At 42.3% G+C, this 15,916-nt stretch overlaps 1 protein-coding gene across 2 annotated transcripts; it reads right to left on the bottom strand.

Annotated features, from left to right (window-relative positions):
• Positions 1-771: 771 nt before the first annotated feature.
• On the bottom strand, positions 772-14,586 carry sesn4 (sestrin 4). 2 transcript variants are annotated; one of them, XM_071923898.2, is made up of 9 exons: positions 14,448-14,586; positions 7,298-7,495; positions 6,829-7,011; positions 6,025-6,270; positions 4,597-4,711; positions 4,258-4,382; positions 3,308-3,474; positions 3,025-3,169; positions 772-2,860 (listed from the first exon to the last, which is right to left on the bottom strand). In XM_071923898.2, the coding sequence occupies exons 1-9, from the start codon at positions 14,511-14,513 to the stop codon at positions 2,771-2,773; spliced, it is 1,335 nt and encodes a 444-aa protein (XP_071779999.1). In that variant the 5' UTR covers positions 14,514-14,586; the 3' UTR covers positions 772-2,770. The 2 variants fall into 2 exon arrangements, with proteins under 2 accessions (XP_071779999.1, XP_071780000.1); XM_071923899.2 differs by lacking the exon at positions 14,448-14,586 and adding an exon at positions 10,827-10,920.
• Positions 14,587-15,916: the final 1,330 nt, after the last annotated feature.

Raw genomic sequence — 15,916 nt, 5'->3', positions numbered from 1 at the left:
GTATGTTCCTTGTTTTGAAATTAAAATTGCCCCCATTTGATACAGTATTTTAGTATTTGGAAAAGGTTGTTTTCTACTCTTTTTTTTTTTCCAATAGGGGTGGGGTGGGGGGGTGTCAGGGGAATGATGAGTTGTGCATACGCCAATATGTTTATTACTTTGAATAATGTTGATAGTTTTTTTTTTTCTTTCTTCTCCCCCAATCTTTCTTTACATATTGTAAAGTCAGCCAGAGATGACAATAAACACAGTTCTGAACAGCAGAAATAAACTTAATCTGTTTAACCCATTTGGTCATTTTGATTCATTGGTGTAAGATTTGTACATTTTTACCCACAACATGAATGAACCATAAACTTTGGGAGTCAGACTGCATTACAGTTGTGTAAGTCTGCCACTAGAGGGCAATGTTGCCTCATGAGTTTTTGTAGTCACATTTCATACAGGTTCCTGTTCTGCTCAGTATTGAATCACATACACAAGCAACTGCATGATATATATAATGCCACTATAAAATATTGAAGAAAATGTTTTGGAGATTGCATAAAATCTGCTTTTACACGTGTGTGAATGTCAAATACTAGTGACTCCTACTTTTCTGCTTGTTTTCACTGTTCCCTCTAGGTTTTGTACCATAATCCATAATAATAACCATATTATATTACCATAATAATAGATTTAAAGGTGTTCAGTGGGTTCTGATAGTGAAAAGTTACCACAATAAAACACAGACAACAAAAGACAGCAGTTATTTTCATATAACATCTTTATAGAAAACATTTCTTCACATTTCCAAAAAAACTGTTTTTTTTTGTCTTTTCACTTGTTCATATTTTTTTTTTTGTTTAGTTTATTGTCCATTTATTTACGTGGTAAATTTGAACAATTGTAACATCCATCTGTGTCAAAGGCTCTTGCTGAGTTGCTGGGGCTTGTAGGAGGCGTCCGATAGAAACGCAGGCATTCGCAGCCGTAACCATGTCGAAAATGGTGTCGACCAACACCACAAGATGTCTGTAGCGCTTTGAAACAGTTCCCATCCTTCTGGGAAAGCCACCAGTGACTCTTGTTAGGTGGGGGATGTTTCCTAGTCACCACCAGCAATGGCAGCTGTAACCAAAGCCCACGTTCGGCCCACAGTAGTCACGTCCCTCCTCTTCAGCAACACTCCAGTTCAGCCTGAAGGCACCTGTGTTACAGCGCTTTTGCTTTTGTCGATATGCACTTCTATTTCTTTCTATGTCCTGCGGGTCCTAACAGCTAATCCTAAGAGTCTTCCACACCTCTACATCTATCCAGGGTGCAGCAACAAGCAGGACTTAGCATCAAACCCAGGAACAAGAGAACAATCATAGTACTCTATAGTTTACAAAAATGGTAAAAAACAAAAAACAAACAACAAAAAAAAGAGACAGACAGAGAGAGAGAAAAACGAGATACAAAAACTAGTTTGCACATTGTTCTGCTTTGCAAATTGTACCATGGATTTTGACTTGGTAATCGGCTTTAACGCAGCTCACCAAAATAAGCTTTTGACAAAAAGCTTCGAACACAAGTCTGAACTGTTGAGTTTCTAAACTCAAACCAGTGCAGATCTACTTGTGGGCATTTCCCCCCCGACTCTTCCATCCATCCATCCATCCGTCACTTCAATTTTATGGATGGTTGAGATTTTCTTGACATTTGGTCTGAGACGGATTCTCCTTCATTTGATCGCTGCCAAAGCATGTCACTATGAAAACAAACAAAACGTGCTAATGGCTCAGCTTATTCTTCACTGTGCGAAACAGCTCACTGACCTCCTCTGTATTTTTAAATACTTTTTTTTCCTTTTGATTCTTTAGATTGTTGTGTGTTTTGAATAGCTTGATAAACATCTTTGCCTACCAAGTCCTTCTCTGTGTCAGCACTGGACTGAAAGTAGCGCAAAGACGGATAATTTAATTGGGAATATCCGGGGTCTTGTTACTACACTCAAAAATCTGGGGGTTTCAAATTAGAGCTAAGTCTGAAAGTTGGAGGACAAACAGTCTCAAAATCTGCATTACACATCATACAGTGGACAAGAAAGGCGCAAGACTCACATACTGTGGGTCTCAATTTCTACTACTGAGCTACCTTGCATTATAAATATATAAAGTTAAAAAAAAAAGTGCTTATTAAAAGAAACTATAGTGATGTGATAACTTCCAGCAGTGTCACGTTTGTGTTTGTTCTTGACCAGCACTAATATGAAATGTTAGGGAGCTTTGAGAGCAGAACTACTGTCCTTCACCATCCACCAACACTGACTTGGATTGTCACAAAAAAATATATTTATGGCCAGGTCTCCCGATAACATTCATTCAACTCGTACAAAAAAGATTAATTGTTTTAGAGAAAAGCATAGTTGAATACAAAAGGACTGATAGACCATCAAAGGAGAGTATTGGCCACTGGTAACACATTGCTACAATGAAGCACTCTCTGCTTTTCTCACAGATTAAGTTGGAACACAAAAACAATGGATAAAAATTAAAATAACTCTAGTAATAATTGCACATAACCTTTGAGAGCTGAGATGTTCGATATGAGGAACGTCACAATGCAGAGTCTGAAGAGCGGGAACCATCCTTACAGGTATATCTCTACCTGTGTGCTCTGTATCCTTTAAAAGTGCTTCTCTCTTCCCCCACTTCGCCGCCTGCTGCTGAGATGTTTCCATCCTCGCATCTCTCAACTTGGTCTCTCCGTACCGTTGGAGAGTTTGACTCCGTGCCTCTCCGAGCACCTAGGCAATCATGTACTGAGTAATGGCTCTCAGGGCGTACAGGAGCTCAGCCTGCAACCGGGCCTCCATGACCAGTAAATTCACATGTATCTGAGGGAGAGGGAAATTGGAGCAATGAGTTAGAAACAGCGGCGAAAGAGGATAAAACAGGATTTAAAACAGGATTAATAGACTCCAAAATATATAACATACAAGTGAAATACCACAGTGTGTGCTACAGACTTGAGGAGGTGTAACGGTAAAGGCCGTCTTACCCGTTCTGAAGGTTTGAGCGGGGCCCAAGGCAGCAGACACAGTGGAGTCTTGGTAACATCCGGAAAGCAGGCCACAGCCTTGATGTAGAGCTTCAGATCTCTCTCCAGCAACTGGTTCACTTCTCCATAATCGTAATCATCATACCTGTAACCATGCACACATACATATATATCGAATAAATAAAAAAAAAAAATACATGGGTTCTAGGAGTATGTTATTGTTAGAAAGTGCGTGAAATGAAGTAGCATGCATGTAAGTTCAGGCCGGTGTGTTTTGTCTCACCGTATTCCCAGCACACAGTGGATGTAATTCCAGATTGCCCTCTTCAGGTCGGCGCTGTGGGACGAGGGGAGGGTGGTGACGCTCCGGAATCGGTCATCCAGCAGATGCCCGATGTCCGAATACAACCTGTTGACCAAGGAGAAGCCGTGGTCCTCCCATGAGTAGTCCTGCAGAATCAATACGACATCGATCAGACTCAACACCACAAGCAGTTCACTTAAGGGTCACAAAATGAAGTGAAGGCTATAAAATATTAAACATCACTTTGATGGCACTAGACTACTGAACACTAGAATATTGCGTGGCATCTTTTGTCCATTCAAAAGATACTGCAGACAGAGTATATGGACAATAGTGAAGAGCATGGAGTCAAGCTACAACATTAAAAAAACACCATACGGCAAATCCGATTTAATTAACCAGCCACTTTTAGCTCAAATCAATAAAGGAAAAATCAGATAACTTTAAGAAATTCAGGAGGAAATAAGGGGAAACTCTGCTCTCACCATCATTTGTAATTTTCTCTTGTGGAACTAATTTGGATTTGCTAGCCTGACAAATTTGTTAAAATATTTTGAAAACATCAGTGATGAGCTGGCTCTGCCTGCAGCTCCCTGACTGCTGACACCAAACTTACATCTTGATCTGGCCGGTGGGCATTTGCAAGTCAACCTGAGGCAGATTGTCTCAAACTGCTTCTGACTGTGACACCGATGCATTTTCAGCAATTATTGGTCATGGTACGGAAAATGTACTTTGGCCATAAAATGGACCATTCAAATACCAAATAACAGTTAGGAAACTTGACCTGTTTATGCCAAAAGGCTGCTAAGGTGCGATAGACATATGATACTGGATCATACTCACATGGTACTGATACAAGTTTATTGACAAGAACACATGCTTACTGCCCAGTGGGTGTCATACATTTGCAAATGTAATGTCCTCACCTGCACTCTGAATACTTGGAAGTGGTCCTCCTCCCTGCGGGCAAACTCCTGATAGCAAAAGTCAGGGTCTGTGATAAAACGCGAGGGGTCTGCGAAGTATATCATCTCCTCCTCTTCTTCCATATCTAAAAAAGGAGACGATGAAAGGAAAGAAGAGAGAAGGCAGGCAGAGAGTGCGTCAATAAATGTAGTCGATGAGTGATAATTACTCAAGTTCCACACCATGTGGGCTAAATTTAACTTTCATGGTAACCATCGCATATTGAGTGAGTGGCAACGTCGAAGGAGTATTAGTGTGTGCGTGTGTGTATTCCTGTACTCATTCGCCAAGTAGGTTACCTGTTTGCTGGAGTGTCTGGGACTGCAGGAGCCGCTCCCCTCTTTTCTCCCTCTCCTCCTGGGACTTCTGAATCCTCTCTTTTAGACACGCCATGTCACAACTGGAGTCCAGAGACTATCAAGACAAATACCAGACAGAAAAGGACCAATGAAGTAAAATGTGCCTTCAGTTAAAGGATAAGGCCGGTGTTTTTTAATGCATTGCTTATCATCAACAAATCCTGTGAAAATAACAAAATCAACAATGCGTTTGCTCTACTCCCGTTACTTTCTGACTTCCCACGTACCGTTTTTAGCCGTCAACCCGGAAGTCATTGGCTCCAATTGTAAGCTAAAAACCTTGAAATACAGCTCACAAAGACTTAGTTTCAATTTTAAAAATCGCTAACTGTTACCACGGAAAGTCAGGCTGTTGTAGTTATTACCAAATCAAATTCAAATGGGAACAAATTCTTCATTACGCCGGGGACTATTTTCCGTGCTATGGAACTACTTTCCTGAGATCGCAAATGTGTTTACAGCCGGCTTATTAAGTTGTTTGAGGAAAAAGTCAGCTGGCCCGGTGCATCGTGATGATGAAATATGTTGCCCAGAGCAACAGCATGGCTCTTTGACGTGTTTTTAATCGTTTTTTTAATACAATGGAGTTCTATGGCTGCTGGGACATGGCTTCATTGGGCACCGGCTACATGGACGAGACTTGTTGGCAAAACAAAATCATTGCTGATTTTGTTATTTTCATAGGATTTGTTGACGGTAAGCAATGCATTAAAAAACACCGGCCTTGTCCTTTAACTTAAAAGGAGCAGACACCATCACCCACCACCATTTGACATTTGTTCTATGAAATGTTGTTTTCCTGATACATACACAAAGAAATCTAATGAATCAAAGTGAAACAAAATTTGTACATATTTAAATACATAGAAACACACACACGATATAAGTGATCCATCTATTTCACATTATGAATAAATATTCTGAAGCAAAGTCCACCCTAATTGCTAAAATCCCACTGAGATGTCCGCAAAAAACGTTATATAAGCTTTGTTAGTAAGAAAGGCAAAATCAGAACTATTGGTGGAAAATAATGTTCAAAACCCATATACTAAAAGCTAAAGAAGTCAAGTAGCATATTGTGTGAAACATACATATTTTGGCCAATTTATGCCAAATTAAGCAATATTACTTTAAACATACACCTTCATACCCATTTCTATAATATATTTTCCAGTTAGATTACTTTGTGTAGATCGGCTATGAAAAAAAACGAATCCCCAGCAAATGCATTTTGGCATTTTTTTAGCGCACCAAATATGCAAACAGGCCAGAGGGAGGAATACTGTGCAACACACTGTATTCTGCTCTACAATTCTCTACAATTCTCCAGCCCTTTGACTGAAATTAAATGAAAGCCTGAGTTGTTACCCGTCGTCGTGTGATGTGCTCTGAGGGAGTGGCGAGGGACAGAGGCACGTTGGCGTTGCCGTTGGCAGCATCAAAGGGGCAGAAGGTCGGTGGGGTGCCGTTAGGAGATTTGGGGAGAGGGACAGAGTCTGCGTCTGTGCCGGAGCCAAATACAAAGCTGCAGAGGGAGTGGCAGTGAGCCAGGAGCACGACCGCCTGCACCAGCTCAGCCAGCGACCAGCACTGCTCTCCTGTCTTCAGGAGCGTCTAGAGGGACGAGAGACAACGGCTCCGGGTCAGACAACATGATTATACATACACCATGGATAGGGACAGTATTCCTGTAACTGATATAGGCAAACAAAATTTCATGCTGCCTTATTATTAGGGACGGGACGATACGCTCATCTCACGATATGATTCGACACAACCACGTTACAATGTAATAAATAAAAGTTCAGTGACAACAAAGTATGACTGAAGAATTATATTTATTTCTGAGCCACAAATCTTTCCTGCAATTGCACTGGCTTGCTAGAATGTAAACAACAATTTAAAATTGTCATTATAAAGTGCAAATAATATAATTTGGATGGAGAGCTTGTGAAATTGTGATGGGCAAGCCGTCTCATTTGTGATTACTACAGCAGAATAAAATGGAGCTAATATCGCAATTCCTTTTTCTGCCCCAGAATATGTATCGTCACATTTTTGTACTGCGATATATTGAATTTTGATATATCCTCCCATCCCTACTTATTATGATTCATGTACATGACGTTGTGTGTGGTTCCTCTGCATGTTGTGCTGGGCGTCGGGCCGTACCTGGATGTGTGAGCAGGCAGTGAGCCAGGGTTGGTGGGCCAGCACCTTGTTGATGTGGTCAAGGAGGCGAAGGCGAGGGGGCGCTGCCTCCAAACCCTGCAACCACAGAGGGTCCCCCCCCACCCTCAGGAACTGGGCCGAGTGCAGCGACACTAGGTAGCTACACCGATGCCGTGCTGCAGCCTGGAAAGCACCAGAAGAGGAGGTTGAGGAAAAGACAAATTCAGGGAAATTACCAACTCAAACAAAAGAGCATGTTATTCTTTAATTATTTGGGAATACTCTATTGATCCCCGAAGGAGAACATCATCTTTTTGCTTGCCCCCCTCCTCCACAGGACGGTCAAAGTGCACGGTCAGTTACAGAACAAAATCCCTTAAATTATGTGTTGTTTGTGTACTACAGATAACAATGGACAGGCATTAAGATTCTGGGTTTGTTAGAGCATTCGAGCAGCCAGGTCACTGACCATGATGGCGATGTAGTGGCGGTATGGCAGTGGTAGGGGGCCGTCCATGTGCAGGATGTAGTGCTGTGTGCGCAGGAAGCTCTCCAAGTACTGAGGGTGAGAGGCCATCTGCTGGGACACGGCGTCCACGCTCCCCCTGCTGACCAGAGCCTTCATGAACAGCAGCGACACTCGCTCCTTCTCAGCGTTCACCATCACCTGCACAGAAACCAAGAGAGAGGAGGAGGGAACAGGTTGGTATCTGAGGGTGAAAAAAACAAAAAAACAAAAACACCGTGGTGTTTGATCTAGCAATACAACCCGAGAGAGCGTTCTTTACTGTGATCATGTGTATGATGCTGAGGCAATATCAACATCATCAAAGTAACCATAGGCACAGGAAAAAGGGTTTTGTGGCTCTCATACAACGATGTGCTCGGTCTGAAAGGTTTTCTTCAAAATAGTGTACATACATAAGAATGAAAAACTGGAGAAAAGAAAGATCGCAAACTGGCTCCCTTTTAACCAAACACGCCGGTTTAGAGACCAATAACGCAGAGCTGACCATCCTTTGGGAATTATCGGAACTCATTTTGTAGCCAAAGCAGGTTGGGCTCGAGACAACTGGTAGATTTCAGTGTCCACACCCTGTGTTGACAGGCCAAGACTGGGCTTTGGATTGGTTATACACCTTAAAATCAACTCTGAGGAGGAGCCGTCTGAGGGGAACAGCAGCAGTGATGCTGTAATAACTGCGCCACTGGCAAGTCGTCGGTGCATTCCTCATGTTATTCTCTTTCCAAATAAAACAAGCAAACAAGGCTGCTCAGCAGGGGGCTCAGCAGGCACACAGACACTGACTCATGGTGGCTACAGCAGGGTCAGATACATTTTTACCACAACAGCCTGCTCCCGCTCTGCTATCATAAAACACAGATGAGCCAATATGGATGATAGGTTTAGATGGATGACAAGCCAACATGAACAGCACAAAACAATTTGAATGCCTGCATAATGAAAGCGAATGCTGCAAACAGAAACGATAAGCAGCCCACGAGAATACCCAAATGTAAACAGGAAAAAAAATTAGAGCCCGACCGATACTGGATTTTTGGGGCCGATGCCGATGCCGATGCCGATATTAGGGTGTAAAAAATTTCCGATATCGATATATCGGCCGATATTCTTTATATATATATATACAGAATATATACATAAACACACATTTTTTGCAATAATCCCTCAAATGTGGTTATCAAACACTCTGCTGGACAAACTACGTGATGACACCATTTCTAAATCACCCCTAGCATCGTTTTCTGCATTATATGTTCTGTAAAAAAAGTTTTCATATCGGAAAACATATACGCCGATACCGATATATCTGTGATAGGCCCATATTGGCCGATAAAATCAGTCGACCAATAAATCGGTCGGGCTCTAAAAAAAATACCCAAATTTCTCATTTCAAAGGGGATTTACATGCTGGGAGGAACCATAGATGAAGGAACTGATCTGAAAGTAGGGCTTAGGAGGCCTTGCAGAGGGAAGCTCCACAGCAGTGAAGGAGTGGAGGAGACCAAACACACAAACAGAAGAACGACTGGGCTGGGGAGCCTGAGGCCAAGAGAAACAGACCCATGCAGAGAGGGAAGCTGGACTGCCCTCATAGGCAAAGCCATTTATTACCTCTCTCGCCCTCATACAATGGCCTCTAGGAAAAGGTGTTTGGGAGCACAGCCACGGGTGAGGACCCGGTTCCCCTGTGTGTGAAATCCGAGTGCACAGCCTGTCCAAAGCCAAATGCTTCGCTGCAGCTTGGGCTATGCAACTGCTGGCAGAGATTTTTCCCTTTAGCAGCATAAATTGCTATCGAGGATTATTATGGGCCTCTCATATCAAAGGTCAACTTCAACTTATGTCACAGAGAGTTGCAGGGAATGGCGACTGGCAGAGCTTGTTACTTAATTTTAGCCCCATGCAGCTCTTTGGCATTCAGCACCATGTTTATCTGACTGGTAGCTCCATGTGGTATTTCCCTTGGATGAGAGTTTCCTCCTGATCCTGCAGGAGGCTCCACCTCCCGACCTATATAGAACCCAAGCTGAGATGTTAAAAAGATGGATCACACACATGATTTTGATAACAACATACTACACGTCTAATTCACTCTCACTTTGATTATTCTCATGGTTGAGATAAGGTAACAGAGAAAAGGGTGAGAGAGGGGCATCGGCATTGGATGCAACCTGCTCGGACACAGACCCTGACCCACTTTTCTCTGTCAATGAACATGGGAATTGGTCTGGACAGGACCTAGAGCACACAGGTGCCTGCCAATCAAAGACCTATTGACATTAGTGCATTCACACAAGTACCCCTCTACAAAAACAACTGCTGCCGATTAGTATACTGAGCCTCATAATCTAGGTTACTGGCCTGGTCGGTGAAAGGAATTAGGCCTTGTACAAGCAAACATCTTAGAGATGTAAACTTTATAGAACAAATGCCTTGAACTTCTAATCCAGTGTTTCCCACAGGTTGTCAGTTTACTTTGGTGGCGTTGGAAGGGGGGTTATTGACGACTTAATATTTGATTTAGCGAGCCCAGTAACTCCTATTTTTTCCAGGCACTAAATTCTCTCAATCAGGTATAACCTAATGACATTGCAGCATTGAGGCTACATTTCAAACTGTCTCTCCATTCAGTTTGTTTTGATACAAACACAATGTGACTCGAGGGAGCACAGATGTGCTGCATCATAGCTTCAATGAATTATGGTCATTGTAGTTCACTAACATGCTTTTGGCACTTGGCAGCATTAAATCTTGATTGGTTAGAGCCGCCAGCTTCATGCATCACACCACCCGAAATGAATCCAAAACAAAAAGATCACTTGGCGGGCTGTTAATTTACCTGGGCGAGACGCCCAAATATTAAACATGCAAGGGCAGACAGTCGCTTATGAAAAGCCAGATCACTAATGTCCCACTGTGGCTATGACACAACCTCATCATGGCGGGACATCATGGGCAGCAGGGTGGCACAGTGAGTAAAGATACTGCCTTTCAACCGGAGAACCTGGGTTCAAGCTCTATGCCCTATGTTGGAAAGCATCCACCCTGCTGAAAGGTCCTAGAGCAAGGCACTGAACTGTACCAGCTCCAGCAGGAAGGGAGCAACTGAAAAGACAATTTCTGTAAAGGGATCAATAAAGCAACACCATCTTATTATTATTAGGCCTAATAAAGCTGGAATGACAGACTCTCTAACCCTAGAGGGAACCCCATGCCCAAACAGGGCACCGACTCCACTGCCCACTCCCCTGCAAACATATCATCTTTCACTGGGACTGGAGAGCCGTACAGCACACCCACTGAAAAAAAAATATCCATCCAGTAGAAATGTAAAAACAAACAGAAAAACACACAGCAAATCTCTATAGGCCAGTCACCATTTAACTGTCATGTCATTAGTCTTGCACCACTATTAAGCCTACAGTAATATTTAAGCTATAATTAGTACAGTAAAATAAGCGACAACACCTACACATGTATGGTCCGAGGAGATGGAATTTGCCGCAGCATCAAAGTATCACCGTCAAATAAAAAAATAATAATAATGGTGTTTTGTCTCAACTCAGAAATATGTCTGGGCATAGACTACAGAAAAAGTCAAATCGAAACAGGAACTACAGCTCGTCTGTGCAGTCTCACAGCAGGAAATGACACATCTTACAGTTTTCACCAAGTCTGCTGACACCTTAACACTACAGCAAAATCAAACATCAGACTAACCTACTGTTCAAGACAGTAGACTATATTGTGTCAAAGTTGTTATCTACTATGAATTTTCAAAACTCCCCAACTTTTAAAAGCCTCTTTCTGGGGTTAATTTAATGATCTCGAACATGTAAAATGAGCCCAAATTACAAAGCTCTTCTCTCTTTTGTTTTTTGTTTTGTTTGTTTTACAATTCAACTGCCTGGATTAAATCAGTGAACAAAATGTATCTCTGTGTCATGCCACATAAGTGGTCCGTCCTACATTATTAAAAGAAACATTTTCATAATAACTAATCAATAGCTGTGGATAATACACACCAAGGGTGGAAGGTTCAGACCGGTAGCCGATTTCACAGCTGTGCCCCGAAACCCATCCACACCACTGCATCTCTGCACCGACAGCACCGGCTCCAATAGCTGCACATAGCACAACTTCTCAAATGGCTACATACTACTTATTATGCACCCACATGAAAAAAACCCTGGTGAGAAGGGTGTGTGGGCGGATATATAAAATAAAACCAACATGACATCATAATTTTAAGCAACGGTGTAGGGTATTATAAAGCATTTTTCAATCTCAGATATACAGAGATGCAAATAGAAATCGTCTGTTAGAAACAGGCATATTAGCCTAAGGCCTTGTACACACAACTTGTTATGTTAAAAAACGATACAGCTTATGCCCAGAAGCTATTGATTTTGAAAAGAAGCCATTTTTCTAGTCAAAAACAAGCTCGAGCCTCAGGGTGAAAGACAAAGAGAGATGGTGATGTTTACATGTTTATATTAGAGCGCTGCTGTATTCAAATCACAAGATGAATTCAAACTTGTGGCCTGGCTGCAAAAAAAACAAAAAAACTCACAGAAGGCCTGTTGTGAGAGAAAATTCACAGGTGCAGATCATTTGACATTCAAAAAAAACAAACCAAAAAGAAAAAAAAAGAAAAAACCCTTCCCTCACAACGTGCAAGAGGTCATTTGTTTATTGATCAGAGCAAAATCCGAGGCAGAAATGAAATGAAAAACAGGAGTGACATCATTGAAGGGAGGAAAGGTAAATGGAGACAAAGAGAGGCTTTGATAACAGGCGGACAAACAAAACTGCAGCACTGTATGCACACACAAGAATATGAACAGAGGAGTGCATGACCAAGACAGAACAAAGAAGTGGGGAAAATGATGCCAGCAGTCTTCCAAGGGTAAATGTGTCAGCGTGAGATGGGGGGGTGAGGGGAGGTGTGTGTGTGTGTGTGTGTGTGGGGGGGGGGGGGGGGGGGGGGGGGGGGGCTGCAGGAGGGGGCTGCAGATACAGGAGAAGGACATTCAATCTGCATTCCGATTGAGCCTGAAGGGGTCGGCCCTTCTCATGCGCCAGTGTCCTGACGGCATTAACCAACTCATCCCCCTTCATCACCGGAAACACAAGCAGCCAGGCCTGTTTTTGGCTTTGCAACCTGAACTCGGGGAGTAGCGCAAAACAACCAGCTGCAGCCCAAAGAGGGGAGGGAAGGAGGGAAGGAGTGGGGGCTGCTGGGTAGGACAGCAGACACAACCAAGACAAACAAACCACTCGGCTGCATGATGAAGAAAGAGAGGCGAACCCATATGAATGATCGAACCTGTCAGAAAACATGGCAAGCAGGTAGAGCAAGGAGACCTTCACTGATGCATTAGAATAATGGGATAATTTATAACTGGCTTCCTTCACGAATAGGCCAGAGGCGTGCAACTTATCACATCAAAGTCAGGTGCTAAAAATTGTTGGTGCCTGCCATTTATCCATTTTGCTTATTTTAGCATAGAGGGTGTGGGGAAACAAATGTTGAAAGTAGCTGTTAACTCTCAGGCTCCTTTTCATTTGTATGGCCATTTGTCTCAGTACAAATACTTTAAACGGTCAGGCCGATATCAATAGTTAGCCCCAGTTACAGGTAATATTCTAAGAGACTGTTTATTTGAATGTCTGTTGTCTTCACCTGGGCTATTACTACATTCTCACATCACAAATAGATGACAAGGGGGTGTTATCTCTTCACCGTCTAACAGCAAGACCCAAATTGTGATCAAAAATATTTGTTCTGTGTCGACTGAATGAACCTGAAGATAAACAACAACCAATGAGTGTCTACGCACAGTAATACAGACTGGGCTTAAAACAACAGTGAAAGATTTGAATCCCTGGCTGCTCACATTCCTTCCTCTGTTGTTCCATTTCTGGATGCTAAGCTGCAGCAAACATGTCTTTGACTGCACTGAAAACAGCGCCCCCTCTCTGTTGCAAAATGAAAAGCACGACAGAAGAGAAAAACAACTTTGATTGGCAGTCCAGTTCACCCAACATAACAGCACAATAAAGTCGTCAACATTTGGGAGGAGGAAAAACGGAACAACAATCGTCAATAGGCGATGTGTCAAAAACATTTACATTGTTGTATCATTTATACCCGTCGTAAACTGGTATATAGTGTCAGAAATGGCACTGCATTTCTTCACAGTCTCATACATGATCGACAATTTCTCAAAATCTTCAGATGATGTCATCGTCATTTATCGCTTTCTCCAGCACTGCAAGTCTATTAACAATAACTACACGTTTCAGCGTTGGTATTTGGCTAAATCGGATCGCCATAAAAGTTATCAATGAAGGCAATACAACACACACACACACACACACAGGACAATGGACTTGTGAAAATCATTCTTGGTGAACCAAGTCTCGGTTATGCTGTATGTTCATGCAGTGATTGTGATGGTGACCTTACAGTTTACAAAGAATAGACAACAATAGGCAAATTTTGTTGTAAATATGCACATTTCAGTTCATACCAAAATGCACATTAAACCTAGGTACATTGACGTAATGCTGCGAGTTTTATATGACAATTGAATTGTTGGAGATGGAAACTATGTCTGCTAACGCTGAGCAAGGTGTCAATTCCTAGACATGCATGCAACTGTAAAAATGATGTCTTTAGCGTATGTAAGTCAACTGTGCCTTAACACTAGCTTGTTAGCTCGATAAACCGTTAGCTAAGTTAGATCAGTTAACGTTAGAAGTTTGCTACGGCTATGCTCGCTCGCTAGCCACTGTAACGTTACTAGTAAGTAAAAAGTTTAGAGAAAAAAGCTGTTCATCTTTTACCGCGTTGGTTGTTAGCTGACCAAACAGCCAGATACAAGACAACAAGAGAGCTGAATGAGAGCTGGTTAAGAGACAAGCTATTTTTGTGGAGAAAAAAAAAATCCCCTCGGCAAATGAATGAACGTTAGTCAGGAGTTCTCTTAGATGTTGAAGCTAACCTAGTTAGCCGCTAGTTTTAATTATTTTAAAACACTAACCTAACTATGTTTAACGGTCTCGTTGAATACCAGGTTTAGCTTACCTGTTTTTGGACTCGCTGGCATTGGGTTCTAAGGGGGTATTCCATTTTATTCGTACAGATGATCATTTTCCAAAAAGTATGCTAGTGCATGGATGCGGCTCTGTCTTTCTTGGTACCTTCCAAGCTAGCTAACAAAGACAGCAGAAGCTGGTCTGTGCAGCTAACAGCTCGAGAGCAGAACACCTTCCACCCCTTCCACCGTGCTGACAGCTCCAGTAACAGTGCGGCCAATCAGAACTCAGGGGGCGGGGCCAACTGACAGAGGGTTATCCAAATGCTAATGAACATCTGCAAACAACAGGCTCAGAGAGTCAAAAACAGGCCAGGGCACAGCAAGTCAGAGGGAGGGTCGGACTACCAAACTCACAGAAAACCAGTTTCTGGGACGAGGCATTTGTCTGGAAGTAGCAAAGTCTTACAGACTCCATTTCATGGTGGCTGAACTGTTTCATGGGCTTACAAGTGAGTTAAGCAAGTAACCCTAACCAAAGCACTAACCCTAGAGTTCCCCAGTCTGGGTCTTAATAATATCTCCCTTGGTCTGCAAGCAATTGTCCTTGTTTACAACCTTCACATATTGGTGACCTGGGTTTGAAGGTTTGAGGGTCAAAGATCTGAAGGTGTGCTACTCTTTCAGTGACCACATAAACCTTATCATTAAAACTACTATCTTAAACTGGATTACACTCAGAGTGGCAAACCACACAAAACAGAAGTGTAACTGGACTCAGGAGGGAGTGATATTAAATTAGATTTTCCAAAGCCATATCCAGAGGCGGTTTGGGTAGTAGGAATCAAATCAGAAACACACAGATCTATGTGCCGTCGAAGCTAGCAAGGTGAAAAAAAGTGTGGGTGGTGAGGTAGCGAAAAACTCTGACCTTCTTGCTCTCAGACACAGCCGTCCAAACTTACCAAATGCAAAAAGAAAGTTGCATCATTCACGGTAGTTTCCTGATTCCTTCTGCTGCTGAAGTAAACAAGAGTCGTTGGTTGCAGTCTCTCTTGCCATGTGATGTCTATAAATGACCATTTGGATAGAGGGCTTGTTTGACCCTCTGCTCTGACCCAATTGTTACTTTTTGTATGGACTTATTCAGTCCACTCTTGTCTTCTTAATGAATAGGACTTTTGTTTGTTATCAGAAATCTGGGTATTGGCACTGAATTAGTTAATATCAGAATGTTTTTCTGTCTCGGCACAAGAGCCACAAGACAGTTACACAGTACTATCAGTCATTTAAATTAGATTTACTTACAGTACCTTCTGTCTTGGTTTTTGTTCTTTCTTCCAGACTTTTGCTATCTCCTTGCTGAGGATAATAAGACACATACAGTTCATTATAGATAAGGCTGTGCATTAAGTGTGACATACATTATTTCTGTAGAACCTCATTGTGAGCCACTGCTGCCATTGTTATTGAATCTAAAGAGTTTATTATTGTGTAATAGGATTATTTGTGTCCCTTT

This window comes from Centroberyx gerrardi, chromosome 16 (genome assembly GCF_048128805.1).
Source record: "Centroberyx gerrardi isolate f3 chromosome 16, fCenGer3.hap1.cur.20231027, whole genome shotgun sequence".
Taxonomy (NCBI): domain Eukaryota; kingdom Metazoa; phylum Chordata; class Actinopteri; order Beryciformes; family Berycidae; genus Centroberyx; species Centroberyx gerrardi.
This window is presented reverse-complemented; position numbering and strand designations above follow the sequence as displayed.

Bases quoted from the DNA above. Each gene is read 5' to 3' on its own strand.
- sesn4 (XM_071923898.2), bottom strand. From the start codon at position 14,513: ATGATCATCTGTACGAATAAAATGGAATACCCCCTTAGAACCCAATGC. The intron at 6,271-6,828 runs GTACGGCCCGAC...TCGTCCCTCTAG, and splicing joins CTGCCTGCTCACACATCCAG to ACGCTCCTGAAGACAGGAGA. The intron at 4,383-4,596 runs GTAACCTACTTG...CTCCTTTTTTAG, and splicing joins CCAGACACTCCAGCAAACAG to ATATGGAAGAAGAGGAGGAG.